Genomic DNA, 27,107 nt, shown 5'->3' on the forward strand with positions numbered 1-27,107 from the left:
CCCCCCCCCAACACAGAATTATCTGGCCCAAAATGTTACTAGTGCTAAGGCTGAGAAGCCCCGTTCTAAAGGTTCATTAACAATGACTATGTGACTAGGCATAATTTCTCATAGTATAATAATTTAGAATTATGCAAGATAAATAACTGAGGCCATCTATAATGAGGGCATGGTCCTTAGACTCTTGAAAAACAGTAAAAAAAAAAAAGGTGGTGCATGGTAAGAAATGACAGTAGTGAGACCTTACTGAAATAGTATAAACTGCAAGGAGATTGTGAGCTAAACAAGAAAACCATTGGGAAATCTGTTGTGATACTGAACAAAACGATTTTTCGCATTTATGAACAGTAAGGTTTTTTTAAAAAAAATCCAGTTACATCTCGACCACTAAAAAAAAAAAAAAGTTTTCATATTTAGTCCATTTTTACATGGTCCATAGCACAGCATGCTACTTATCACTGTAGAAGAATTATATTCTGACATTACCTTACCCAAAAGGCTGGTTCAATATTCATTTAGCCATAATTCTCTTGACATTTTTCTTGCATGAATTTTTTTTTTAACAAAAGTCAAGACAACTGGATAATACGTAAACCTTGAAATGTCAAAAGCAAAGCCAGTAGCTTGATAGGAAGTGATGATAGGAAGCTCTATTGAGAAAAAGCTTATGTAAGACCTAAAACAATAAAACTCTTAGAAGAAAACAGGACAAATGCTTTATGACATTGGATTTGGCAATGATTTCTTGGATATGACACAAAAAGCACAGGTAATGAAAGAAAAAGCAGACAGATTGGACTTCATGAAAATTAAAAAAATTTGTGCATCAAAAGACACTATTGACAGTAAAAAGGCAACCCACAGAATGGGAGAAAATATTGGCAAATCATATATCTGATAAAGGATTAATATCTAGAATACATAGCGACCTCCTAAAACTTAAAAAGCGCAATTCAAAAATGGACAAAGATCTTGAATAGACATTTCTCCAAAGAAGATACACAAATGGCCAATAAGCACGTGAAAAAATGCTCAAAATCACTAATCATTAGAGAAATGAAATCAAAACTACAATGAGATACTGACTCACAACCAATAGGTTTGCTATTATCAAAAAAACAAAACAGGGCTTCCCTGGTGGCGCAGTGGTTGAGAGTCTGCCTGCCGATGCAGGGGACACGGGTTCGTGCCCCGGTTCGGGAAGATCCCACATGCGGCGGAGCAGCTGGGCCCGTGAGCCCTGGCCGCTGAGCCTGCGCGTCCGGAGCCTGTGCTCCGCAACGGGAGACGCCATGACAGTGAGAGGCCTGCGTACTGCAAAAAAAAAAAAAAGTATGATGAGGATGTGGAGAAACTGGGGAGAATCCACCCTTGTACATTGTTGGTGGCAATATAGAATGGTATCGCCGTGGTGGAAAGCAGTATGGCAGTTCCTCAAAAAATTAAAAATAGAATTGCCATATGATCGAGCAATTCCACTTCTGGGTATATCCCCAAAGGAACTGAAAGCAAGGTATCGGAGAGAGTACACCCATGTTCATAGCAGCATTATCCACAACAGCTAAAACATGGGAGCAACCCAAGTGTCCATCAACAGATAAATGGATAAGCAAAATGTATATACTTAAAATTGACTATTATTCAGCCTTAAAAAGTAAGGAAATTCTGCAATATGCTACAACATGGATGAACCTTAGGGACATTCTGTGAAGTGAAATAAGCCAGTCACAAAAAGACAAATACTGTATGATTCCACTTATATGAGGTACTTAGAGTAGTCAAAGTCATAAAGACGAAGTGTAATGATGGTTGCTGGTGGGAGGGGAGAATGGGGAATTATTGTTTAACTTGGTCTATAGTTTTACAAGATGAAGAGTTATGGGGATGGATGGTGGTGATGGTTACACAGCAATGTGGAAAAAATATATATATACATATATATATATATATTTTTTTTTTTTTTGGTACACGGGCCTCTCACTGTTGTGGCCTCTCCTGTTGCGGAGCACAAGGCTCCGGACGCGCAGGCTCAGCGGCCATGGCTCACGGACCCAGCCGCTCCGCGCCATGTGGGATCCTCCCGGACCGGGGCACGAACCCGTGTCCCCTGCACCGGCAGGCGGACTCTCAACCACTGCGCCACCAGGGAAGCCCTGAATATATTTAATACCACTGAACTGTGCCCTTAAACATGGTTAAGATGGTAAATTTTATGCTAAGTGAATTTTACCACAACAAAAAATAAAATTAAAAAGACAAGTGACCCCCCTCTCCCCCAATACACATAAGTAACCTCATAAGTAACACACAGTTTAGTGCTTATGCATCATCCCTGGCCATCAAAGGTTGCAGAAACAATCCTGCTGTCCCTAAAATGCACACCAGAATGAAAACCCACAGAAATATACGATCAATCACCATGGCAACATACTTCCAATCGTCTTGAATCTGAAAGACAAAAACAAAAATCATGAAAGAGGAAAAAATAAAGCAGGAAGGAAGAGGCAAGGTGAACACATTTTCAATATTGACTATCTAATAAATGTGTTTCAGTAGAAGAAGCCATTCTGCTTGCCAATGTGCAAGAAACCTTTTTATTCTAATTGATGTAGTCTGAGGAAATCTACCATTCTCAAGTTTCTCTTTATGCACTAGAGAAACAGGAATAAAATATCTGTCATATTAAATCTGTTTTAAATCAGAAATTTCTTAACATCTACGTAACCCTTTTTTTCCCCCCAAATTGAATTCCAATTTATAAAGTTAGTTAAAACCAGTTACTTGATTTACACCTCTGCAGGAGGATTCTGGGCCTTTGTTAGAATAGCTAATACAATCCAACGTAATTCAAAGTACTAGCTCTTATCCAGTTTTAGATACTAATTTCCTTGTAACGTCTGTTTCAAAAATGAAATAAGCACATCAGGGTAAGCCCAGCATCACTCTTCCTCTCCCACCACCCTCTCTCCACAATGCCCAACTATCCAAATATCATCTTCAATTAGAAGGGCAAAGTATCATGGAATTCCGTACAGTTACAGAACAGGTTCAGAATCAGAAATAAATGCTGACCATAAAGTAAAAGATGGAAGAAAGAGCAAGACTAATTGTATATAAGACAGCTTCAATTTAGGCTTGAAATAGGAAGGAGAACTGCACATTAATTATACTAGACAACTCAGAAGGGAAACCATAATTGGACTGAGAAAAAGAGAACCCATGAATCAACTGATTTTGAAGAAATAATCACATAATAAAGAGGCAGCATGTGACTTAGTAATTTAATTAAGTGCACTGAAATGGGGCTGGGAGACAAGGATTTTATTTCACCATTATGAGCGTGAGTGAATGTGTCCCTCCGATGACATTGAGAAGTCAGTGGATTAGAGCTATAATGCCCTATTTGCCACCGGTTAGTTATTTGAATTCCTAAGACTTTGGGTGTAAAAGATTCCAATATACAATAGACCCTGTGATTCCTGCCAACCCCCTACTGGCTAAACCTCCTAGGGCCTAGGAGGCAGTGGGGTGGGAAAACCAAGACTTGTTATAATCCCAGCTCTGCTCCTTTCTAGGCACGAGAATCTGGGTAAATTATGTGACCTCTCTCAGCCTCAATTTCCTCCTTGGTAAATCGGGGATAAGAAGCACAGGGTCCTTAATGAATAATACCTACTGATATTACTGCTGATTTAAAAAATGACCATTAACCAAGTATAAATCTCCCTCTGAGAGCACTTCACATGGTTTTAGCCTGGTGAAGAAAGAGGGGACTTGGGTTTTACACATGAATACAAACAGTGCTGCAAATAGAGCTGGGTGAAACTTAATTTTATGTCTAACTCTGAGTCTTTAAGGCACAATGACACTGGTCATTCTCTGGAAACTTTGGCACTAATGATGCATGGACAGGTAGATGAGTGTCAGGCAGAATGGTGAACTAGCCCAAGCCCTTGGCTCTGTTTCCCAGCCCAACCCTGGAGATGACCCAGAAACAAGAGGAGACCATGCCTTAAAGACTCTCAGAAACCTGGGCAGGTGTGGCCTGCTGAGCGTGAGCACGCGGTTGGAAGAGAAGGGTCTCGGTGGAGGGAAGGACTGGGGAAGGCTTGGTTGTGCTCTTCTCTCCCCCAGCCCTGTGCCTCTTTCCAGCCTGCCACTCCTAGCCCAGAGATGCAGGCAGGGCCACTTGTCAGCAAAGTAGGGCCTGGCTGAGGGGAAGAGCAGAGCAGAGGTGCCCACTGATTGGTGGGGCCTGAGGCTTCCCTCCTCGCTCCCCACATCAAAGATGAACAACTGCAGTTGAGTGGAAGGGACGTGGAGGAGATCCTCACGGACAAGGTCAGCTGGAGGGGAGGAAACGCCCCTGAAGGGGCGTCTAGCCCAGTTTGTGGCCATGTGGGTCCTCTGCCTTGGGAAGCCTGGGTTTGGGCCCCTCAAACACAGTTCAGTAAGGATGGCTGACACCCCCAGAAAAGGTGAGTTTACAGGCCCCCAATACACAAACTTAGGTATTTGAAAGAAAATTCATGGAACAGATAGGTTAAGGATTTAAACTAAACAAGACAGTCTTTTGAGACTATCCAGATAGTCACTGGATAGGAGAGAATATTGGAAACACGAAGTTAGGAACAAGCAGTGTTATAGAAGAATCAAGTGGAAATACAAGTGTGAACAACAGACAAGTCGCAATAAAGAACTCAATAGCTGGGGTGACTGGCAAGGGTAAATACAGCCCCGGAAAGAAACAGGGAGGAGAGTAATGACCTCACTTGGGGCAGCGATGTAAAAGAAAAGCTAGGAGATGGAGAAGCTGGGAGCAGAGGTATCCCATCTGTACAGCAACAGCAACAGTTCAGGGAAAGAGAAAAGAAGGGTGAACAGGAGATCTTTACAGAAATAACATTGACTTCCCCAGAGTTAAAGTGAGATGAAAAACCTTGGAATTAAATGGCTCACAGGAATGCCAAACAGACTAGGAGAGACCCACACCAACACGTTGTGTTTGGTGTCATTCGATTTCTCTACAAACAGCAAATTCTAATAGCTTCCAGATAGAATAGATTGCTTGCAAAGGAACAACATTCAGATTAACTTAAAACTTTTTCAGAAACGACACTGAGGCAAAAAGGCCATGGAGTGTTATTTAAGTATTTAAGGAAAAGAACTTCAACCCTAGAATTTCGTACCCAGCTAAACTCGCACTTAAAAGTGAGGGCACATGGGCTTCCCTGGTGGCGCAGTGGTTGAGAGTCCGCCTGCCGATGCAGGGGACATGGGTTCATGCCCTGGCCCGGGAGGATCCCACATGCCGCGGAGCAGCTGGGCCCGTGAGCCATGGCCTCTGAGCCTGTGCGTCTGGAGCCTGTGCTCTGCAACGGGAGAGGCCACAACAGTGAGAGGCCTGCATACCGCAGAAAAAAAAAAAAAAAAGTGAGGGCACAATACAGTTTTTTAAAAAAATTTATTTATTTTTGTCTGTGTTGGATCTTTGTTGCTGCGTGCGGGTTTTCCCTTGTTGCGGTGAGTAGGGTCTACTCTTCGTTGTGGTGCGTGGGCTTCTCATTGCGGTGGCTTCTCTTGTTGTGGAGCACGGGCTCTAGGCGCATGGGCTCAGTAGTTGTGGCTCGTGGGCTCTAGAGCACAGGCTCAGTAGTTGTGGCGCACAGGCTTAGTTGCTTTGCAGCGTATGGGATCTTCCTGGATGAGGGCTCGAACCCATGTCCCCTGCATTGTCAGGCAGATTCTTAACCACTGCGCCACTAGGGAAGCCCCACAATACATTTTTAAGCTTACAGGCCCCAAAAGGTTTACCCATGAACACTCTTGAGAAGGCATGCCAACACAAAGAAATAAATCCAGGAGGACACCATAAGATAGATGTGAGGGGTGACTATAGACTAAAAAAAAAAAAAAAAGGAAGGTCAAAAACCAAAACATATATTCATGAAAAACCAAAACTAAAGCTCTAGTAACACCCAGGTAACCAAAGCAGTGAGGAAGATCAGAGGGGAAGGACAGTGGGGTGGGGGACAAAACACAGATACTTAAAAATGTCAGAGACCGACTGATATGGAAAACGGAACTTGAGCATGGGTTTAAATCAGTTAGGAAGAGCTAGTAGAAGAATAAAAATAAAGCACATGACTTTCAACCAGCAAAAAATATTCAAACTTTCTAGTAAACAGCAAGAACTGAGGCAAAAAAAAAGTAAATGGAAAACGTGAAATAAGATGGCAAAAATTTAACCCTAGAAAACAGTAATTACAACACATGTAAATAAATCATTGATCAGAAGTCCGACTCTAGTTGGAATGAATGAACTAACAGATATACATACATATGGATATATAGATATATCTCTGTATCTGTATCTGAACCAAACAAAACAAATTGTATCAGGGTTATTAGCTCAAAAGATCATGGCTCTGATCTATGCACACCTCCAAGACCTCAAGAACAACTCATACAGTGGAACCAACTTCGAACGATCAGCCGTCAAAACCGTAAAACGGAGAGTATTAACATGAGACCACAAGCTCCCTAACTAGTTTTCTACCTTGTAACCCAATCCTAGCCCTAACTCTGAATTTAGAGTATTAAACACCTCACAAGTGTGAGCAAGTAGGGGTGACCAACACAACCTGAAAAGAGAACAGCCAAGGCAGGTGACACGATGACACTCCTGTCCCTTTGGGATGTGGTGTGTCCAGGGACAGTCATTCACAGGCTCTCAGCACCCTCAGGAGATGGCTCTGGGAGAACCAAGTCTGTTCATTCCAAGTGCCTAGGAGCCCAGGACAGTTAAAACCAACCAAGTTGGAGCCAGGGAATTAGGAAATTAAAATACCTCTAGAAAACTCTATGTAAACAGCAGCATGTCCGTCACACAGTAAGAGAGAAAGAAGGCATCCTTCAGACAGCCCGACTCTCCTCAGAGCACTGAATAGGCATCTTTATTCTAACATTTGCCACCCTTTCATAAACAGGTTGCAATCCACTGGACGGTGGTCCAGATTTCTGCTTTCTCTGGAAAAACAATGGGACCACATTCACCTGTGGTAACAGATGACCAGAAGTGAGCAGTGGCTGCCCCTTGAGATGAACCATGTGCCTCTCGCTGGCCACATTCAGGCTATTTCACTAATTTACCTTCCTGGCATTTCAGCTGTGACTTCCCTTTCAGTAACATTTTTTTTTTTTTTTACTGTCTGCCTCCGTCACACATCTTGTGGAAACTCTAACGCTAACTAAAACCCTCGTGAAACTCTTAACACCTTGTATGGTTCCTAGTAAATAATATTTGGAATAAAGATAATTTCTAATAGCCTGACAAAGACGATGGGTACTTAGATCTCAATCTTTAGTAAATTATCACTCAAAAGAAGTGATTATTTTAAAAAGAAAGGGTAGAGAATATCTGCAAAAGTGAGTAGTGTTAGACAAATGAGATTCTCTAATCATGTACTTAATGTCCAAAAACGGCTTCAGGGACTTCCTGGTGGTCCAGTGGTTAAGACTTCGACTTCCAGTGCAGGGGGTGTGGGTTCGATCCCTGGTCCCGGAGCTAAGATCCCATGTGCCATAGGGCCAAAAAACCAAAACATAAAACAGAAGCAATGTTGTAACAAATTCAATGAAGACTTGAAAAAAAACACAACCAACCAACTGCTTCAACTGAATTTAAAGGAGGGCCTGACTTTTTCGCTCAATTTCTGGTATCAGTGGGTGGTTTTGCATTGTTACAGTCACAAGACGGGCTCAGAGTTGCTCAGATGGGTGGGGTGAGGACACGGGGCCACTGTTGCTATCTCCCTCCTGTCTCATCTACTTTACTATGCCGTTCACAGCTGAATAAAAGAGGCTCCAGACATTTCCTACCAACATTAATTACCTACAGTGCATCAGGAGCTGAAATTATCTGGTAATTAGCTCTTTGCTAATAATCAACTTAAAACAGAACCAGTTAATTTTAAAGCAGAGCTTCTTAAAAAATTATTGAACGTGATTCTGGTAACCTTGGGGGTAAACAGTGTGGGAACAGCCAAACACATAAGTGTAAAGCTTCCCCATTACTAATACCTATCACTAGTTCTAGCATAAGATTTTTGAAGGAAATAGAAGTTCACCCAATTAAAAAAAGATGGGCAAGAGTGTGACTAGATAGTTCACAAAAGAAGATATCCAAATGGCCAATAAGCATATGAAAAAGAGCCCTAATCATTAGTCCACAGGGACAAGAAAGGCCACTTCACCCCCGTTTGGCGAGGATGGGCAGCAGCTGGAACTCTCAAACATTGCCAGGGGGCGTGTCAATCGGCTCAAACCCTTTGGAAACCTGACAGTGTCCACTAAAGTGAAAAATACACCTCTCCAGTGATCCAGCAATTCCACCCCTAGGAATGTAGCCAGGAGAAACAAGTGTATATATTCACCAAAAGATATGTATAAATTTATAGCAGCTTTATTCATATCGCCCCAAACTGGAAATAACCAAATGTCCAACAACCGTAGAATGAATAAACAGAAGGCGGTGTTGTCATACTGTAGAATCTTACACACCAATAACAAACCAAAGGATAAACCTCAGACATCTTTGTACACTTTGCTGAATGAAAGAAGTCTGATATGAAAGTTTATGCTATGCGATTCCACTTATATGAAGTTCAAGAATAGGTAAAATTAACATAAAAGACGTCGGGATCAGTGGTTACTGAGGAGGGAGGGAGGGGGTTACTGACTGGGGAGGGGCACAAGGGAACTGTCTGGGGCACTGGAAATGTTCTATACCTTTACCTAGATCATGGTTACGTGGGTGTACACATAATGTAAAAATTCACTGAGATGTAGACTTAAAAGGTGTGTACTTTATGTAAATTACTCTTAAAGGGGAGTAGGGAGACACAACGAGTAAAGTTTAAAATGTCAGCTCAGCTGATCAATACTAATTGGAGATCATCTGGCCTCATGCCCTCTTCCAGCCTACCTCCTAATCCACTCACTCAGCATCAGGTGTTCCAATGGCCCAAACTGCTGGCAGCCCGGCAGCTAAATGCTCACAACCTTTATCATCCCATTTTACAGATGAAAAGACAGACTCACAGAGGTGAGGCGGTGTATCCAAGGATAAATAACTGGTAAATGAGGAGCTGGTCTGAACACAAGCCACTGATGCCAGTCTAATTCCTTAACCCCACCCTAAGCCTTGCCCACAAGAAACCAATAAAGTGTTTGTTGAATGAATGAATGACCAATGTAATAACAGACATATCCTTACCTCTTTGGCTTCATTCTGTGCTTTCATATTTTCAGCAATATACTTGACACTTTGGATAGCTTCTTTGATTTCTGGTGACAGAGCAGAGAGGGACAGCACGGCATTGACAGATTCAGAACTGGAGCTTCTCGTGAGATTGGCACTGAAATTCAGGATTTTTACCCTGCGGTGGTGGCAGTGGCTACATAGCTCGTCCTGGCAGGGGTAGCCTTCTTTGCAGCTCTTGGACTCTATGTGGCTGAAGCAATTCAGGTTTGAGAGCTCAGCGCTATTGAAGGGTCTTGGCCTCTGAGTGTCACCCTCACTGCTTGCCGGCCTGGTCATGAACATGACCCTGGGAAGAAAGTTCAGGAATATGGTCTTCACCCACATGGGCATCGTGTGTGTGGTGGGGGTCCTGTAGTGCACGTTGAGCACGAAGACGGTGATGACGATGGACAAGGTTACAAAAATCATGGTGAACAAGAGGTACTCGCCGATCAGGGGAATCACCAGAGAGGTGGATGGGATGGTCTCAGTGATCACCAGCAGAAACACAGTCAAGGAGAGGAGGACCGAGATGCAGAGGGTCACCTTCTCACCGCAGTCGGAGGGCAGGTAGAAGACAAGCACAGTCAGGAAGGAGATGAGCAGGCAGGGGATGATGAGGTTGATGGTGTAGAACAGGGGCAGGCGCCGGATGTACAGCGAGTACGTGATGTCCGTGTAGATCTCCTCACAGCAGTTGTACTTGATGTCATGTTTGTAGCCTGGGGCTTTGATGATGGCCCACTCACCACTCTCCCAGTAGTCCCTGAGGTTCATGGAGGAGCCGATCAGGACCAGGTCGATTTTTGCCTTGTCGTAGGACCAGGAACCAAACTTCATGGTGCAGTTCTGGTAATCGAATGGGAAGTAGGTCACATCGATTTTGCACGAGCTCTTAAAGATGGCCGGGGGGATCCAAGTCACTTCCCCCGTGTACTTGAGTAAAGCTTTGGTCTTGTCGTCCACCTGGAAATCCCCAACAGCACTGCGGAGACAAAGAGGAGGTGTGCGGCACATAGGTCATTACCATGTGGTCAGCTAGCCCAGCTTCTCACGCCGCCAGCAGGTAAACGGCAAGTAACGATTTGTAAAACTGCAGAATATGAGAGCTCAAAGTGCTGTAAAAGGTCTCACAGTTCACCATCCCATTTACCAATGGGGATACTGAGGCCCAGGACCCCCCAACCCCCAACGATCTGACACACTCATCACCCCCTGTGCTGGGGCACGTCATGGGTTCATTCCACACCATACAACTCCCAGCTTGATATTTATGGAGACACTCCCAAATGCCAGAGATTTTTTTCTCCTTTAATTGAAGAAATAAAAGAAATGAATGAAAGTGGTCACCAGAGGCAGGTGTTTAGGTGACCTCTGGGGATATTTGCCACTCGCTGTCCCTATGGTTTGGCCCTGGTAATGCCTCCTCATTCTGTCTGCATTGGGAGCCCAATGTGTGTACACACACGGATGTCAAACCAGACCGTGGACCTGGAAGGGGCTGCAGAGACCCCCGTAGGAGCCCACTGCCATTAAACTGAGCCTGTTAGATGGGTCTATCACCAGGCCCTATCTCTGGACCCTGGTTCTACCGTTTACCAAACTCACCATTCCTCCCTGCACTGTTTTAGAATGAATAATCATGTTTTCTGATTCCTTGTCTTTCAAACCCAGCATGACAGGTTCCTTTGCCTTCTGTGTCCCTATCCTTCCCCATGTTCCTTCTCCCTTCTGTTTAGCTATGTGCACCCTTTCTATGCAGACACATACATTATTCCTAGAATTGGCTTGTTGGCATTTATCAGCTGGTTTGTGCAGTGGAAGATTTGCTGACGACCAGCTCAACACCCTGTCCAGTCTCACATCTGAGCATGAAGCCAGCCGGTCCTCATGACAATGGCCTTGCCCAGTGAAAGCTCTTGACATTTCCGTGGGTCAGCCCTGTTGATTTCTTAGAGTTCTGCATTTGAAGGCATGTATGTCCTTCTAAAGGGAGCAACCACTATACCCATTTGCCTGAAGAGCTGGGAAAAAAATAAAAAAGACAAACCTATACATTTAGGGATATCCTATCTGGTTGTTACTGGATAGCACTGTGTGAAGACAGGAGGGGGTGTGTCCGGGGCGTGTCTCCTTGCTGGTCTCTGGCCCTCCCACCGTCACGTGCGTCTGTCGAGCAGGATAGTCGTTACACGTGAAGACTTGATGTCAAATCCACTACCCGCCTTCACTCCAGCCGGCTGGGTTGTCCCAAAGGTGCCCTGCTGTGTTTATATGTTCTTAGCCCTACTTTATCCTACTGGGCCCTCAATTCCCCACAAGAAGATGATTCCCAGCTCCAGGAGGAAAGGAGGGGTATGAGAAGTGGGGAGGGGGTGGGGACCCACACAGCCCCAAGTGGACTTGACCATGTTGGGCACCAAGGAGTCCTGGGAGGCTGGCCTACATGACGCAGAGGGCTGAGAGGACCCCTGGGAAGGCAGAGGCCTCCAGAACAACTTTCCTTAGGGCATCTGGATCAACAAAATGGACCTTCAGAGCCCAGAGACTAGTCCAGGGCAAAGTATGGTCCACTGGCCTGCCCCCTATTTCTGTACATAAATTTTTATTGGAGCACACAGCCATACCCATTTGTGGTCTATTGTCTGCAGCTACTTTTAAGCTACAAGGGCAGGACTGAGTAGCTGCGACAGAGACTCTAAGGCCCACAAAGCCTAAAATACTTAACTACCTGGCCCTTCACAGGAAAGCTTAATGATCCCTGCTTTAGTCTGATCCCCTCATTTTACCGACGAGGAAACTGAAGGTCAGAGAGCAGGACTGGCTTGCTCAGGGTCCCACAGAGAGTCTGTGGCAGGGCCTTGACCAGTTGGAACTTGAGTCCTCAAGTCTGTGTGTCCAAAAGGCCAAAACACTGGAGATCAGCTTACCTTGGTTGCTGGTGCACATGTCTGCTATTTTCCAGGGATCCTGGTCACTGTGGCGGCTGCCTACAGACCCCTACAGCTGTGTCTGTCCAGACCAGGAGGCCTGCTTGCTGACAGCGTCAGCGGCCTATCTCTGCCACCAGGAGACCGAAGATGAAGACCTCGCTGGGTACCAGGGTCTGGCAGAGCCACAGCCACAGAGAGGGCGCTCGGTAAGTACTAGCTGACTGAACAGATGACCAAAAAGATAAATGAAGCTCTCACCCCCCTGGCTGCCCAAGAGATGGCTGGCAGCAAGGGTCAGCAGAGGGGGAAAGGTCTCACTCAGCCAGTGTGTTGCTGAACCATGTGAGCTGATTAAAAAAAGAAAAGGCAGGGTGGGTGCAAATGATTAGTTGAGGTATCACTTTAATAGAAGGAAAGAGGAAGAGCTGAAGTGGGGCGAGGGTGGTGAGTGGTATGAGAAAGATCACGATGGCATCCGTTTCTTTAACCTTTCCAAATTTCCTCAGAAAAACAGGGCAACAAGACAGCAAAAGAAAAATCCCGCTGCCCACGTGGTCAACAAAGTTAGGTTACGTGGAACTCCAAGAACCTCAGGTGTGAGAGAGTGGGGTTGAACCACCACCACCAGTGGGACCTGTGTGGGATTCGGGTGGGGTTAGCTGCTGTGGAGGTGGCTGAGGGAAGAGGAAGGGAAGTTCTCCTGTCCCGAGAGCCCCAGACAGAAATCACCAAGAGGTATCTGCCCCTCAAAAAAGAGGACACCGCCCTGCACTGCATCTTCAGCAAGGGGAACAGTGAAACAGAGAGGGCACCACAGGTTCCAGTTTGTAGGAGAGGACAAAACGATGGGGAGCCACCAGGGTCTGCAGAGGAGGCTGGGCTGGGCTCGATCTCAGAAACACCTCCCACCCCAACTGCCTTCCAGAAGGGCAGAGACCCACCCAGAAAAAAGCTGCATAGGGTAGGCTTCGAATTCAACAGCGTGGGAAACTGAGAGTAAGAAAAAGAAGATGGTTGAGAAAGTAGAGAAGCAGGTGTCTGGAAGTGGCAGCTCTCAGACTGTGGAGGTGGCTACACGGAGTATTTAAATGCTTCAAGGGAACGACCTGAGGAGGGAACTCCCAAGCAGGTGACACAAGAGACCCACCCTTACCCACTCCCATCCCCTCTGGGAGCCTGTCCTAAAAGTACAACAAAGGCCATCTATTTAAATAAGAGCAACAGAAAAGGATTAGACTGAACCTCATATTAACATATTGTAAGAAAAATATGAAAAGTAATTGAATGACAATAACATACAAGCAGACAAGTGCACACCGCAAAAATATAACGTCAGAGCAGACGAAACTGATAATCTGACATTACAAATTAAGCTAATAGAAAGAACGATCTTTAGAAACTTTGAAAGAGCAGCTAAACTAGAAATAGAAAAGTTAAGAATTTGGGTAAGCAATAGGAGGATGAATAAAGAACTGACAGAACTTAGGAAAGAATGGGAAGAAAGAAATTTAAAAAATCATTTTAGAAATAAAAACTAAAACGTAACAACAAGCAGACACCATGGAAAGTATTGTGATGAAAATAAAAAACAGAAAGGAGGAAAAAAATTCTTTTAAATCAAAAAGAGACAAAGAAAAAGAATGTGAGAGAAAATAATATGGAAAGAATATAGGTAAAGCAGTTCAAATATATGTGAAAATGGAGTTCCTGGAGAGAGAAAGCAATAGAACAGATCTGAAAAACTCTAATTCACAAAACATTTACTGGAATAAAAGAAGACTTATTATGTATATGGTACAGAGTAAAACAACTAGATTTTAAAGATAAAGGGTAAAATATCTTTGGGTTACCCAAGAAAAAGAACAATGCCCTTGTAAACAAGCTGACTATGCATCCCAATTCATCCAGGACAGTCCTGGTTTACATCTGTGGTCCTGGCACACGTATTAATAGAGTCCCTTTACTCTCCCCAAAGTCACCAGATTTTACAAGAAAAAAAGAAAATTAGACTGGCAATCGTTTTTGACAGCAACACTTCATACCAGAACATGAGTCAGCATTTTTAAGATTTTCATGGAAGGAAAATATGAGTGAAGGATTTTATATCAGCAAATGACCTAAAAGTATTACCTAAAAAGGCTACAATGAGTTATGAACTTGTAAGAACTTAGGGTACATTGTGTCCACGAACATTTTCTGAGGATTCTACTAGAGAAAGAACTTCAAAGAACAAAAACATGGCAGGAGAAACTGGCAAAAGAAGGTAAAAAGTGTTTCTAGTGTGTTGAAACGAAAAGAAACTCTCACCAGAGGTTCAGAGAAACTGAAGTTTTAGTTAGGAGAGAGGAATTGAAGGATAGTCTCTAAATCTTATTTTCAGCTTCAGATTCCAAGGAAATTCCTTATGATATTTGCTCCTCTCCATATCCGATGGAAGCTTTTCACTATGTCTCTCAGTATTGTTAAAAGCGCACATCCCTAAAGTACCCCAGTTGTTCACCCAAGATTGCCAGTAAGAAAACAGCTACGAAATTCAAATCATAAGATTAAGATCTGTGCCCACTTTCTTAATTCTAGCTTAGCAAAAATTCTTACCACCCTGCTCAGCTCCTTAAGAGCCTTTGGACCAGGAGATTTCTACAAACCAGTTAATTTATCTCCTGTCCCAGTTCTTTAAGGACCAATTTACAAGTTGCATGAAAGAAACACATTTATGAATGCTGTCTTTTCTTGGAAAAGCAGTAAACAAAACACGGACCTCTAAGAGTTTTATAGTTTCTGGCCTTCCATTTAGGTCTTTAATCCATTTTGAGTTTATTTTTATGAATGGTGTTAGAAAGTATTCTAATTTCATTCTTTTACATGTAGCTGTCCAGTTTTCCCAGCACCACTTGTTGAAGAGGCTGTCTTTTCTCCACTGTATATTCTTGCCTCCTTTATCAAAGATAAGGTGACCATATGTGTGTGGGTTTATCTCTGGGCTTTCTATCCTGTTCCATTGATCTATATTTCTGTTTTTGTGCCAGTACCATACTGTCTTGATTACTGTAGCTTAAACCATAATTCAAAAAGAGTCACATACCACAGTGTTCATGTTCAGCTCTATTTACAATAGTCAGGACATGGAAGCAACCTAAGTGTCCAGCGACGGATGAATGGATAAAGAAGATGTGGCACATATATACAATGGAATTACTCAGCCATGAAAAGAAATGAAATTGAGTTATATGTAGTGAGGTGGATGGACCTAGAATCTGTCATACAGACTGAAGTAAGTCAGAAAGAGAAAAACAAATACATATATATGGAATCTAGAAAAAAAGGTTATGAAGAACCTAGGGGCAGGACAGGAATAAAGACGCAGACCTACTAGAGAATGGACTTGAGGACATGGGGAGGGGGAAGGGTAAGCTGGGACAAAATGAGAGAGTGGCATGGACATATATATACTACCAAATATAAAATCGATAGCTAGTGGGAAGCAGCCACACAGCACAGGGAGATCAGCTCAGTGCTTTGTGACCACCTAGAGGGGTGGCATAGGGAGGGTGGGAGGGAGGGAGACGCAAGAGGGAAGAGATATGGGGATATATGTATATGTACAGCTGATTCACTTTGTTATAAAGCAGAAACTAACACACCATTGTAAAGCAATTATACTGCAATAAAGATGTTAAAAAAGTAAAAAAATAAAAAAAATAAAAACATGGACCATCTTTGGAGTAGTTAAAGAACACTTCTCTTTTAACCCATGAATAGAAAGTGGGATTCAACCAAAAATGTAGCTTCTCTAGTCCCAATACGAACAGTAAAACATATTGATTCGTACTAATGTGGCATACAAACCTAAACACAGAATGCTTTAAAATCTGATTAGACTAATTCTATACAAGTGTTTTGTTGAAAAATGCTCAGTGGTTTTTTAAGACATTAGAACTCCAGAGATAAAGCACAGTTACAAAATTGAAGTCTGTCAATACCTGGAGAACAAACTAGTACATACTGTAAAATATCAATTAAAATTATGTTTGTCTAATAACAGAGGTTAAATGTGGAAGGTGTCAGGTTTGTATGGGCTTAAGAAAGAGGCAGGTTTTGTAGGTGCCACAATGGGCAGATTCAGACAGGCAGAGGAAGAACCTTTGAAAGAGAGAAAAAGGCGCAGCTTCCTGTGGGTGGTGGGCAGATGCACGTGTGCAGTGTGAGGCAGGGGCAGGGAGCATTCGTTGGGTGAGTAAAAGAATGAAGCTTGGAGAGGAACCGAGATGCTGGAGTAGAAGCACGTGCTCTCACTCCCTCTTGCAAGAACACCAGAATCACAACTAGCTGCTGGACAATCATCAACAGGAAGACACTGGAACTCACCAAAAAAGATACCCCATATCCAAAGACAAAGGAGAAGCTACAATGAGATGGTAGGAGGAGCGCTATCACAGTAAAATCAAATCCCATAACTGCTGGGTGGGTGACTCACAGATTGGAGAACACTTATACTGCAGAAGTCCACCCACTGGAGTGAAGGTTCTGAGCCCCACGTCAGGCTTCTGAACCTGGGGGTCCGGCAACAGGAGGAGGAATTCCTAGAGAATCAGACCTTGAAGCCTAGTGGGAATTGACTGCAGGACTTTGACAGGACTAGGGGAAACAGAGACTCCACTCTTGGAGGGCACACACAAAGTAGTGTGCACATCAGGACGCAGGGTAAGGAGCAGTGACCCCAGGGGAGACTGAACCAGACCAGCCTGCTAGTGTTGGAGGGTCTCCTGCAGAGGCCAGGGGTGGGGGGAGGGCGCTGTGGCTCACAGTGGGGACAAGGACACTGACAGCAGAAGTTCTGGGAAGTACTCCTTGGCATGAGCCCTCCCAGAGTCTGTCATTAGCCCCACCAAAAGCCCAGGTAGGCTCCAGTGTTGGGTTGCCTCAGGCCAAACAACCAACAGGGAGGGAACCCAGCCCCACCCATCAACAGTTAAGAGGATTCAGTTTAACTGAGCTCTGCCCAACAGAGCAACAGTCAGTTCTACCCAGCACCAGTCCCTCCCATCAAGCCTCTTAGATAGCCTCATCCACCAGAGGGCAGAGAACAGAAGCAAGAAGAATTACAATCCTGCAGCCTGTGGAACAAAAACCACATTCACAGAAAGACAGACAAGATGAAAAGGCAGAGGGTTATGTACCAGATGAAGGAACAAGATAAAACCCAAGAAAAACAACTAAATGAAGTGGAGATAGGCAACCTTCCAGAAAAAGAATTCAGAATAATGATAGTGAAGATGATCCAGGACCTCGGAAAAAGAATGGAGGCAAAGATCGAGAAGATGCAAGAAATGTTTAACATAGACCTAGAAGAATTAGAGATCAAACAGAGATGAACAATACAATAACTGAAATGAAAACTACACTAGAAGGAATCAATAGCAGAATAACTGAGGAAGAAGAACAGATAAGTGACCTGGAAGACAGAATGGTGGAATTCACTGCTGCACAACAGAATGAAGAAAAAAGAATGAAAAGAAATGAAGACAGCCTAAGAAACCTCTGGGACAACATTAAATGCACCAACATTCACATTATAGGGGTCCCAGAAGGAGAAGAGAGAGAAAAAGGACCAGAGAAAATATTTGAAGAGATTATAGTCGAAAACTTCCCTAACATGGGAGAGGAAATAGCCACCCAAGTCCAGGAAGCACAGTGAGTCCCATACAGGATAAACCCAAGGAGAAACATGCCGAGACACATAGTAATCAAATTGGCAAAAATTAAAGACAAAGAAAAATTATTAAAAGCAGCAAGGGAAAAATGACAAATAACATGCAAGGGAACTCCCATAAGGTTAACAGCTGATTTCTCAGCAGAAACTCTACAAGCCAGAAGGGAGTGGCATGATATACTTAAAGTGATGAAAGGGAAGAACCTACAACCAAGATTACTCTACCCGGCAAGAATCTCATTCAGATTCGATGGAGAAATCAAAACCTTTACAGACAAGCAAAAGCTAAGAAAATACAGCACCACCAAACCAGCTCTACAACAAATGCTAAAGGAACTTCTCTAAGTGGGAAACACAAGAGAAGAAAAGGACCTACAAAAACAAACCCAAAAAATTAAGAAAATTGTAATAAGAACATACATATCGATAATTACCTTAAATGTGAATGGATTAAATGCTCCAACCAAAAGACACAGGCTTGCTGAATGGATACAAAAACAAGACCCATATATATGCTGTCTACAAGAGACCCACTTCAGATCTAGGGACACGTACAGACTGAAAGTGAGGGGATGGTGAAAGATATTCCATGCAAATGGAAATCAAAAGAAAGCTGGAGTAGCTATACTCATATCAGATAAAATAGACTTTAAAATAAAGAATGTTACAAGAGACAAGAAAGGACACTACATAATGATCAAGGGATCACTCCAAGAAGAAGATATAACAATTATAAAGATATATGCACCCAACATAGGAGCACCTCAATACATAAGGCAACTGCTAACAGCTATAAAAGAGGAAATCGACAGTAACACAATAATAGTGGGGGACTTTAACACCTCACTTACACCAATGGACAGATCATCCAAAAATGAAAATAAATAAGAAAACAGAAGCTTTAAATGACACAACAGACCAGATAGATTTAATTGATATTTATAGGACATTCCATCCAAAACCAGCAGATTACACTTTCTTCTCAAGTGCACACAGAACATTCTCCAGGATAGATCATATCTTGGGTCACAAATCAAGCCTTAGTGAAATTAAGAAAAGTGAACTCATATCAAGCATCTTTTCTGACCACAATGCTATGAGATTAGAAATGAATTACAGGGAAAAACACGTAAAAAAGACAAACACTTGGAGGCTAGACAATATGTTACTAAATAACCAAGAGATCACTGAAGAAATCAAAGAGGAAATCAACAAATACCTAGAGACAAATGACAATGAAAACACAATGATCCAAAACCTATGAGATGCAGGAAAAGCAGTTCTAAGAGGGAAGTTTATAGCTATACAAGCCTACCTCAAGAAACAAAAAACTCAAGTAAACAATCTAACCTTACACCTAAAGGAACTAGAGAAAGAAGAACAAACAAAACCCAAATTTAGCAGAAGGAAAGAAATCATAAAGATCAGAGCAGAAATAAATGAAATAGAAACAAAGAAAACAATAGCAAAGGTCAATAAAACTAAAAGCTGGTTCTTTGAGAAGATAAACAAAATTGATAAACCATTAGCCAGACTCAACAAGAGGGAGAGGACTCAAATCAATAAAATTAAAAATGAAAAAAAAGTTACAACAGACATGGCAGACATACAAAGCATCCTGAGAGACTACTACAAGCAACTCTATGCCAATAAAATGGACAACCAGGAAGAAATGGACAAATTCTTAGAAAGGTATAACCTTCCAAGACTGAACCACGAAAAAACAGAAAATATGAACAGACCAATCACAAGTAATGAAATTGAAACTGTGATTAAAAATCTTCCAACAAAGAAAAGTCCAGGACCAGATGGCTTCACAGGTGAATTCTACCAAACATTTAGAGAAGAGCTAACATCCATCCTTCTCAAACTCTTCCAAAAAATTGCAGAGGAAGGAACACTCCCAAACTCATTCTCTGAGGCCACCATCACCCTGATACCAAAACCAAACAAAGATACTACCAAAGAAAAAAATTACAGACCAATATCACTGATGAACACAGATGCAAAAATCCTCAACAAAATACTGGCAAACAGAATTCAACAATATATTAAAAGGATCATACACCATGATCAAGTGGGATTTATCCCAGGGATGCAAGGATTCTTCAGTATACGCAAATCAACCAATGTGATACACCACATTAACAAATTGAAGAATAAAAACCATATAATCATCTCAATAGATGCAGAAAAAGCTTTTGACAAAATTCAACACCCATTTATGATAAAAACTCTCCAGAAAGTGGGCATAGAGGGAACCTACCTCAACATAATAAAGGCCATATACGGCAAACCCATAGCAAACATCATTCTCAATGGTGAAAAACTGAAAGCATTTCCTCTAAGATCAGGAACAAGACAAGGATGTCCACTCTCACCGCTATTATTCATCATAATTTTGGAAGTCCTAGCCATGGCAATCAGAGAAGGAAAAGAAATAAAAGGAATACAAATTGGAGAAGAAGTAAAACTGTCACTCTTTGCAGATGACATGATACTATACATAGAGAATCCTAAAAATGCCACAAGAAAACTACTAGAGCTAATCAATGCATTTGGTAAAGTTGTGGGATACAAAAATAATGCACAGAAATCTCTTGCATTCCTATACACTAATGATGAAAAATCTGAAAGAGAAATTATGGAAACACTCCTGTTTACCATTGCAACAAAAAGAATAAAATACCTAGGAATAAACCTACCTAGGGAAACAAAAGACCTGTATGCAGAAAACTATAAGACACTGATGAAAAAAATTAAAGATGATACCAACAGATGGAGAGATATACCATGTTCTTGGATTGGAAGAATCAATAATGTGAAAATGACTATACTACCCAAAGCAATCTACAGATTCAGTGCAATCCCTATCAAATTACCAATGGCATTTTTTACGGAACTAGAACAAATCATCTTAAAATTTGTACGGAGACACAAAAGACCCCGAATAGCCAAAGGAGTCTTGAGGGGAAAAACGGAGCTGGAGGAATCAGTCTCCCTGACTTCAGACTATACTACAAAGCTACAGTAATCAAGACAATATGGTACTGGTACAAAAACAGAAACATAGATCAATGGAACAAGATAGAAAGCCCAGAGATAAACCCACGTGCCTATGGTCAACTAATCTATGACAACGAGGCAAAGATATACAGTGGAAGAAAGACAGTCTCTTCAGTACGTGGTGCTGGGAAAACTGGACAGCTACATGTAAAAGAATGAAATTAGAACACTCCCTAACACCATACACAAAAATAAACTCAAAATGGATTCGAGACCTAAATGTAAGACCGGACACTATGAAACTATTAGAGGAAAACATAGGAAGTACACTGTTTGACATAAATGACAGCAAGATCTTTTTTGATCCACCTCCTAGAGTAATGGAAATAAAAACAAAAATAAACAAATGGGACCTAATGAAATTTCAAAGCTGTTGCACAGCAAAGGAAACCATAAACAAGACGAAAAGACAACCCTCAGAATGGGAGAAAATATTCGCAAACGAATCAACAGACGAAGGATTAATCTTCAAAATATATAAACAGCTCATGCAGCTCAATATTAAAGAAACAAACAAGCCAATCCAAAAATGGGCAGAAGACCTAAACAGACATTTCTCCAAAGAAGACATACAGATGGCCAAGAAGCACATGAAAAGCTGCTCAACATCACTAATTGTTAGAGAAATGCAAATCAAAACTACAGTTAGAATGGGCATCATCAAAAATCTGCAAACAACAGGGCTTCCCTGGTGGCGCAGTGGTTGAGGGTCCACCTGCCGATGCAGGGGACACAGGTTCGTGCCCCGGTCCGGGAAGATCCCACATGCCACGGAGCGGCTGGGCCCATGAGCCATGGCCGCTGAGCCTGCGCGTCCAGAGCCTATGCTCCACAATGGGAGAGGCCCCAACAGTGAGAGGCCCATGTACAGCAAAAAAAAAAAAAAATCTGCAAACAACAAATGCTGGAGAGGGTGTGGAGAAAAGGGAACCCTCTTGCACTGTTGGTGGGAATGTAAATTGGTACAGCCACTATGGAGAACAGTATGGAGGTTCCTTAAAAAACTAAAAATGGAATTACCATATGATCTAGCAATCCCACTACTGGGCATATACCCAGAGAAAACCATAATTCAAAAATACACATGCACCCCAATGTTCATTGCAGCACTATTTACAATAGCCAGGTCATGGAAGCAGCCTAAATGCCCATTGACAGACAAATGGATAAAGAAGATGTGGTACATATATACAATGGAATATTACTCAGCCATAAAAAGGAACGAAATTGAGTCATTTGTTGAGACGTGGATGGATCTAGAGACTGTCATACAGAGTGAAGTAAGTCAGAAAGAGAAAAGCAAATATAGTATATTAACGCATGTATGTGGAACCTAGCAAAATGGTACAGATGAACCCGGTTTGCAGGGCAGAAGTTGAGACACAGATGTAGAGAATGAACATATGGACACCAAGGGGGGAAAACCATGGTGGGGTGGGGATGGTGGTGTGCTGAATTGGGTGGTTGGGATTGACATGTATACACTGATGTGTATAAAATTGATGACTAATAAGAACCTGCAGTACAAAAAAACAAAAAAAACACAACAACTAACACTAAACTTTCTTTGGGTTATTTGTATGGAAATATATTAATATAAATGATTCAAACATTACATGAAATTTCTAAAAATCTTATATTTTCTGGTATAATGTTAGAAGTCATAATTCTAGTTATTACTTTAAAATGTATATCTCAGAAATAACTAAATTTCCTTGTCAACTGTATTATTATGAACTTTCATCGTATCTTTAACCGTGGTAATATTTAAGTCTTTTGTAATTTACAGACAGTTCTGGGTGCACTCTGATGCTTTCGCAAAATGTTCCTGTAAAAGGGTTTCATCTTCAAGGAATTCATGGAGAAGACTCTGACAAGTACAGGTTTCTGGTAACTGACTATACTGCTGAACTGAATGAATAAGCATTTTCAGAACTCTAATGGAAAACTGATGAACTCATGAAAGTGCTAACAAAAGATCAAGATGAAAAAAAAATTAATTACATGGGACTGAGTGAAGTGATGAGGTTGATTATAATTTTTGTGACTTTCTGTTTGAATAATAAAAAAAAAAATCCCACAAGGACTCAGAGGCAAAAAATATACAAATCAATTTTCACTGCAAAGTAAAGGAGCTGTTACAGTGGAGGATTACTGGACTGAATGTCAACATTATGACAGTATGAGTGTGTTTTGTGTTTGGTAGTTGCAATCATTGTTGCTTTTGTTGTGGTCATCCATTAAAAAAAAAGAATGAAGCTTTCCTGTGGTCTAACCATGGGGCGTGGCTACAGCCTGACTTACAGGGATGGTCAGGTCCTGCCTTGGTGACAGAAGCCCACCCCCATGTGTTTCCTTCCTTGCCCTTCCTCCAGTCTGTAATTGCATATTTGGATACTGTAACTCATTCCTGTCTTCCCTGGTGTGTCTGATAAACTCCTAGAGGCAAGGGGGAGGGTATCTATCTTGTGCCACAGTATCTCTAGGACCTGGCACATAGTAGGTCAATAAATACCTGCAGAATGAACCAAATGAATGGAGCTCTCTTGGAAAAGGTCCCAGGAAGACCAGGCTGTAAAGCACAGCAGGCCAAGGACCCAGGTCCAGGCTGACAGCCCTGAGAGGTGGGGGCCACCCAGCACCTTACTTGTTATACAGCACAATGTCTGGCTTCCAGATCTTCTGTGCAGGGACACGCATGAACTCCGCTCCATTGTAGTCGGAGGGGTTCCACTTCAGCTTGTAGTCATTCCAGATCTGGGGGGAGAAGGCAAGGAGGGAGGGGGGGCAGTGGAAGGACAAGCATGGTTTTACTTCTTTTGACACCACTCATCTTGGTGACCTCCCCACCTCGGCTGCACGTCAGAGCCGCCTCTGCAATGCAGACCACACTGGCCCATTCCTCATGTGGGTGCTAGTGGGGAGACAGCACTGGGCTGAGTGTGCAGGCCGCCTCCTAGCTGCCCCCATGAGTGGGGCAAGCCCAGCCCCCATCAATCAGTCAGGACCACTAGGGCTTTCTCCAGTCATTTCCAGTGCCAGGTCCAGGTCCCTGCCTTAAGCTCCTGCTGTTTACATTCCTGAAACGGCTTGGACATGCCATCAGGCCCCAGTAACGGCGCTAATGACACACAGAACCCTCTTCCACCTCCGGGCTGAGCAGGGTTGGCCTCTGAAGGGTCTGGGGAAGGAACCATGATCCCACCAGGGCCCAGGAACTGTTTGGGTGTAGAGGCTGGGAGATGTGAGTCCTGAGCACATGAGGTGAGAGAGGTGAGGCTGTGGCTGGAGGTAACGTGTACCATAGGGCGCTGAGTGGGCACCGTGCCCCTCTGGCTTGCCAGCCTCCTAGGAAGGAAGGCTGCATGAGCTGAGTGTCCAGTTGGCTGAGCTGGTGGAAGGATCACCCTTAGGCCAGTGAGTTATCTGTCCATGTCTGCACAAAGCCTCCCTGGGGAGAACATGTGGAAGCCCATTTCTTTGGTCCCAATCTGAACAGGAAAATCCAGAACCCCAGCTCCCACCCTCCCATAAACAACAACGGCATATGATTCTGACTTAAGGATGAGTTTTTAGCAAGAGGAAGGGGAAGAGGTGCCTCAGGCGCCACCCTAGAGTCGGGGCCAGGGCTCCAGGCCCGGGTCAGCCCCATTTTGTCTGAGCATGGAGGTCTCTCTTTCCAGGACGCAGTCTATCGTCTGTGACTTGAGGGGCTGGGCCCTGCAGTCTTTCCACAGGGGTGTAGAGCAGTGCATATGACCCCAAGCCCAGGTAGAGACAGACCAGCCAGTCAGTGGACCTCAATCTGGGTCCACAGGAGTGAAGTAGGCGTTTTAGCCCTTGGTTCACAGACAGCAAATAAAGCAGTCACCACCAGGGGGCAGCAGTGCCCAGGGTCTGGTCACTTACTTGCTTGAGCCACAGGTTGGTCTCCATGATCTGGTTTACTTCATCCTAGAAAGAGAGATTAAAGTAGATGGTGAATTACAAAAACAAGGCTGGTTCTGGGAAAGGCTATTCCAGAAGCTCCATACCCCACGGCCACAGCTTGTGGCTCTGGCACTCACCACCTTCACCAGCTGAGACATGGACACTTCAAACTGGATGATGACTGGGTCAGACACATTGGCCACTGGCCGGATGATCTCATTGTAATCTTCAAACAGCCGCTCAAACAGACGATGCTCGGCGTCGGAGGCTCTGGCCACTGAGGGAAGTAGCCCTGTCAGATCCTGGGGAAGTCACTTTTCCCCTCACCAGGGACACCATCCACCTACAGCTTCCCTCCATCTGCTGAGGGTACTCTCTGGAACTCCAGACTTTCAGACTAGTCCTACTCCTTGAAGTTAAAGACTAGGAAACTGAGGCCCAAGAGAGAAGGGATTCCATCAGGTCACACACATTCGTTGAGAAGCACAATGATTACAAGCCTGGGCTCTGAATTTGGATAGATCTGGTGCAAATCCTGACAGAATCCTTGTGAGCTGTGTGAGCTTAGGCAAGTGGCTTAACCTCTCTAAACCTCATTTCCTTCATCTGTGAAAGATTATAAATGTATCCACCTCTTAGGGTTGTTATGAGTGAAGTGCTTAGCTCCATGCAGGCATAGGGTAAGAGTTCATGAACCGTCCTCACCATCTTTGTTACTGCACGGCAGCAGCGTGATCCAAATGCAATCTGCCTGCATACAGCCACAATGGAGAGACGACCAGTCCGCTCCCAGGGCAGGAGTACCCCAGGGCCTGAGGGAGACTACAACCTAGGACTGGGGCTTTCCTTCTTCCCACCCAGGACCCTGTAGGGGTTTGGCCACCAAACATCTTAGAAGCGGGTGCCTACGTGGCTCCCATGCTCTCAGAGTGCGACCCACGGTTCCTGCTGATGTTGTCTTCACATCCTGATCAAAGACCCTTCCCTCTCTGAAACCCTTGGGGACCCTCTTTGTTTATAAGCCACACTCCAGGCATCTTGAGTCAGCTGTCTGCTGCTTCTCACAGATCTGGGAAAAATCTTGGGAGGGGACGAGGGGAATCCTTTAAGTCCAACCCAACTTCTCCAGGGATTTTGACTGACCCCTAAACCCCCCCCCAAATAAAGAAGGGGCCACATTCAGGAGCTCCGTGGGGAGTGTTCAGCGCTCTGAGTAGTGGGGGCCTCAGCACCGGAGGGGCAGGAACAGCGCTCTGAGTGCATGGTCACAACGTGGTCTCCCAACACATTTACCCTCCCAGCTGCAGGGACCGCCTACAGCCTTGCCAAATCCCTCGTCCCCTGGTATCTACCACCCCTCCCAGGACACTCAAAAGCCTTTCTATCAGGGCCGGCTTCTCCCTAACAGGCTCCTCTTAGAGACCGGGCAGAAGGCGAAGGCGGGGAGGTGCCAGGAGTGCGGAGAGGCGAGGACAAGGAGGAGAGGCTGGCGCCCCTTAACGACTCCCCTCTGCCCCAGGTGGCCTTGAGCAAATCTTGAGCCCTCTCTGGCCTCAGCTTCCCCAGCTATTCTTAAAACGAGGAGATGGGCGGGATGCAGACAGTGGAACCCGCGGCCTGGGCGCGTCAGTTCAGCACCCAGTGCGCCAAGCAGGACAATGGGCAGGGCCGAGACTCGAATCTGTAACGCTGGGCTGTGGAAGGAAGAGCCCCAGTGCGGGCCCTCCCCGCGCCTCCGGGGAGCGCACAAATCACTCTCAAGGAGGGGCCCGCCGAGGGGAAAACACGCACCCCCCACCTAACTCGCCGCCGGGAGCCAGTCCACGCGAGTTTCGGGTCCCCAGCCACGGCGCCCTTCTCCCCACCTCCTCGCGCTGCGCTCCGGGCCGCATCCCCTTCGGACCCCGCTCGGGCTGGGCGCCCGTCCCTCCAGTCCCCCTCGCCCCGCGCGCGTACCTGGCAGCAGCAGCAGCAGCAGAAATAGCAGCAGCGGCGGCGGCGCCCAGGGAGGCAAGAGCTTCGCGACGCGGACTCCGCGCGGCTGGGCGCCCATGGCTGGTCTGCCCTCTGGCCAGAGGTTCCGCGCTGACCGGGCGGGCGGCGTGGGGCGGAGGGCAGACCGAGCAGAGCCGGACGGTCGGCTGCCCGCCCACTCGGAGCGGGA

The 27,107-nt window shown here is 44.3% G+C and overlaps 1 protein-coding gene across 1 annotated transcript; it reads right to left on the minus strand.

The window, feature by feature from the left end:
- CHRNA3 (cholinergic receptor nicotinic alpha 3 subunit) lies at positions 1-27,107 on the minus strand. The gene is made up of 6 exons (XM_022580145.2): positions 26,900-27,107; positions 25,081-25,220; positions 24,923-24,967; positions 23,661-23,770; positions 9,278-10,289; positions 1-2,448 (listed from the first exon to the last, which is right to left on the minus strand). The coding sequence occupies exons 1-6, from the start codon at positions 26,994-26,996 to the stop codon at positions 2,320-2,322; spliced, it is 1,533 nt and encodes a 510-aa protein (XP_022435853.1). The 5' UTR covers positions 26,997-27,107; the 3' UTR covers positions 1-2,319.

This window comes from Delphinapterus leucas, chromosome 2, assembly GCF_059928025.1.
Source record: "Delphinapterus leucas isolate spDelLeu-1000000601 "Yukka" chromosome 2, BTC_Dleu_Yukka2, whole genome shotgun sequence".
NCBI lineage: Eukaryota > Metazoa > Chordata > Mammalia > Artiodactyla > Monodontidae > Delphinapterus > Delphinapterus leucas.

What these genes read in the sequence shown, in the direction of transcription:
- CHRNA3 (XM_022580145.2), bottom strand. Translation starts at nt 26,996, where the DNA reads ATGGGCGCCCAGCCGCGCGGAGTCCGCGTCGCGAAGCTCTTGCCTCCC. An exon ending in CCAACCTGTGGCTCAAGCAA is followed by an intron (nt 23,771 to 24,922) that starts GTAAGTGACCAG and finishes TTCTCCCCCCAG; the next exon opens with ATCTGGAATGACTACAAGCT. An exon ending in GACATTGTGCTGTATAACAA is followed by an intron (nt 10,290 to 23,660) that starts GTAAGGTGCTGG and finishes TTGTCTCCGCAG; the next exon opens with TGCTGTTGGGGATTTCCAGG.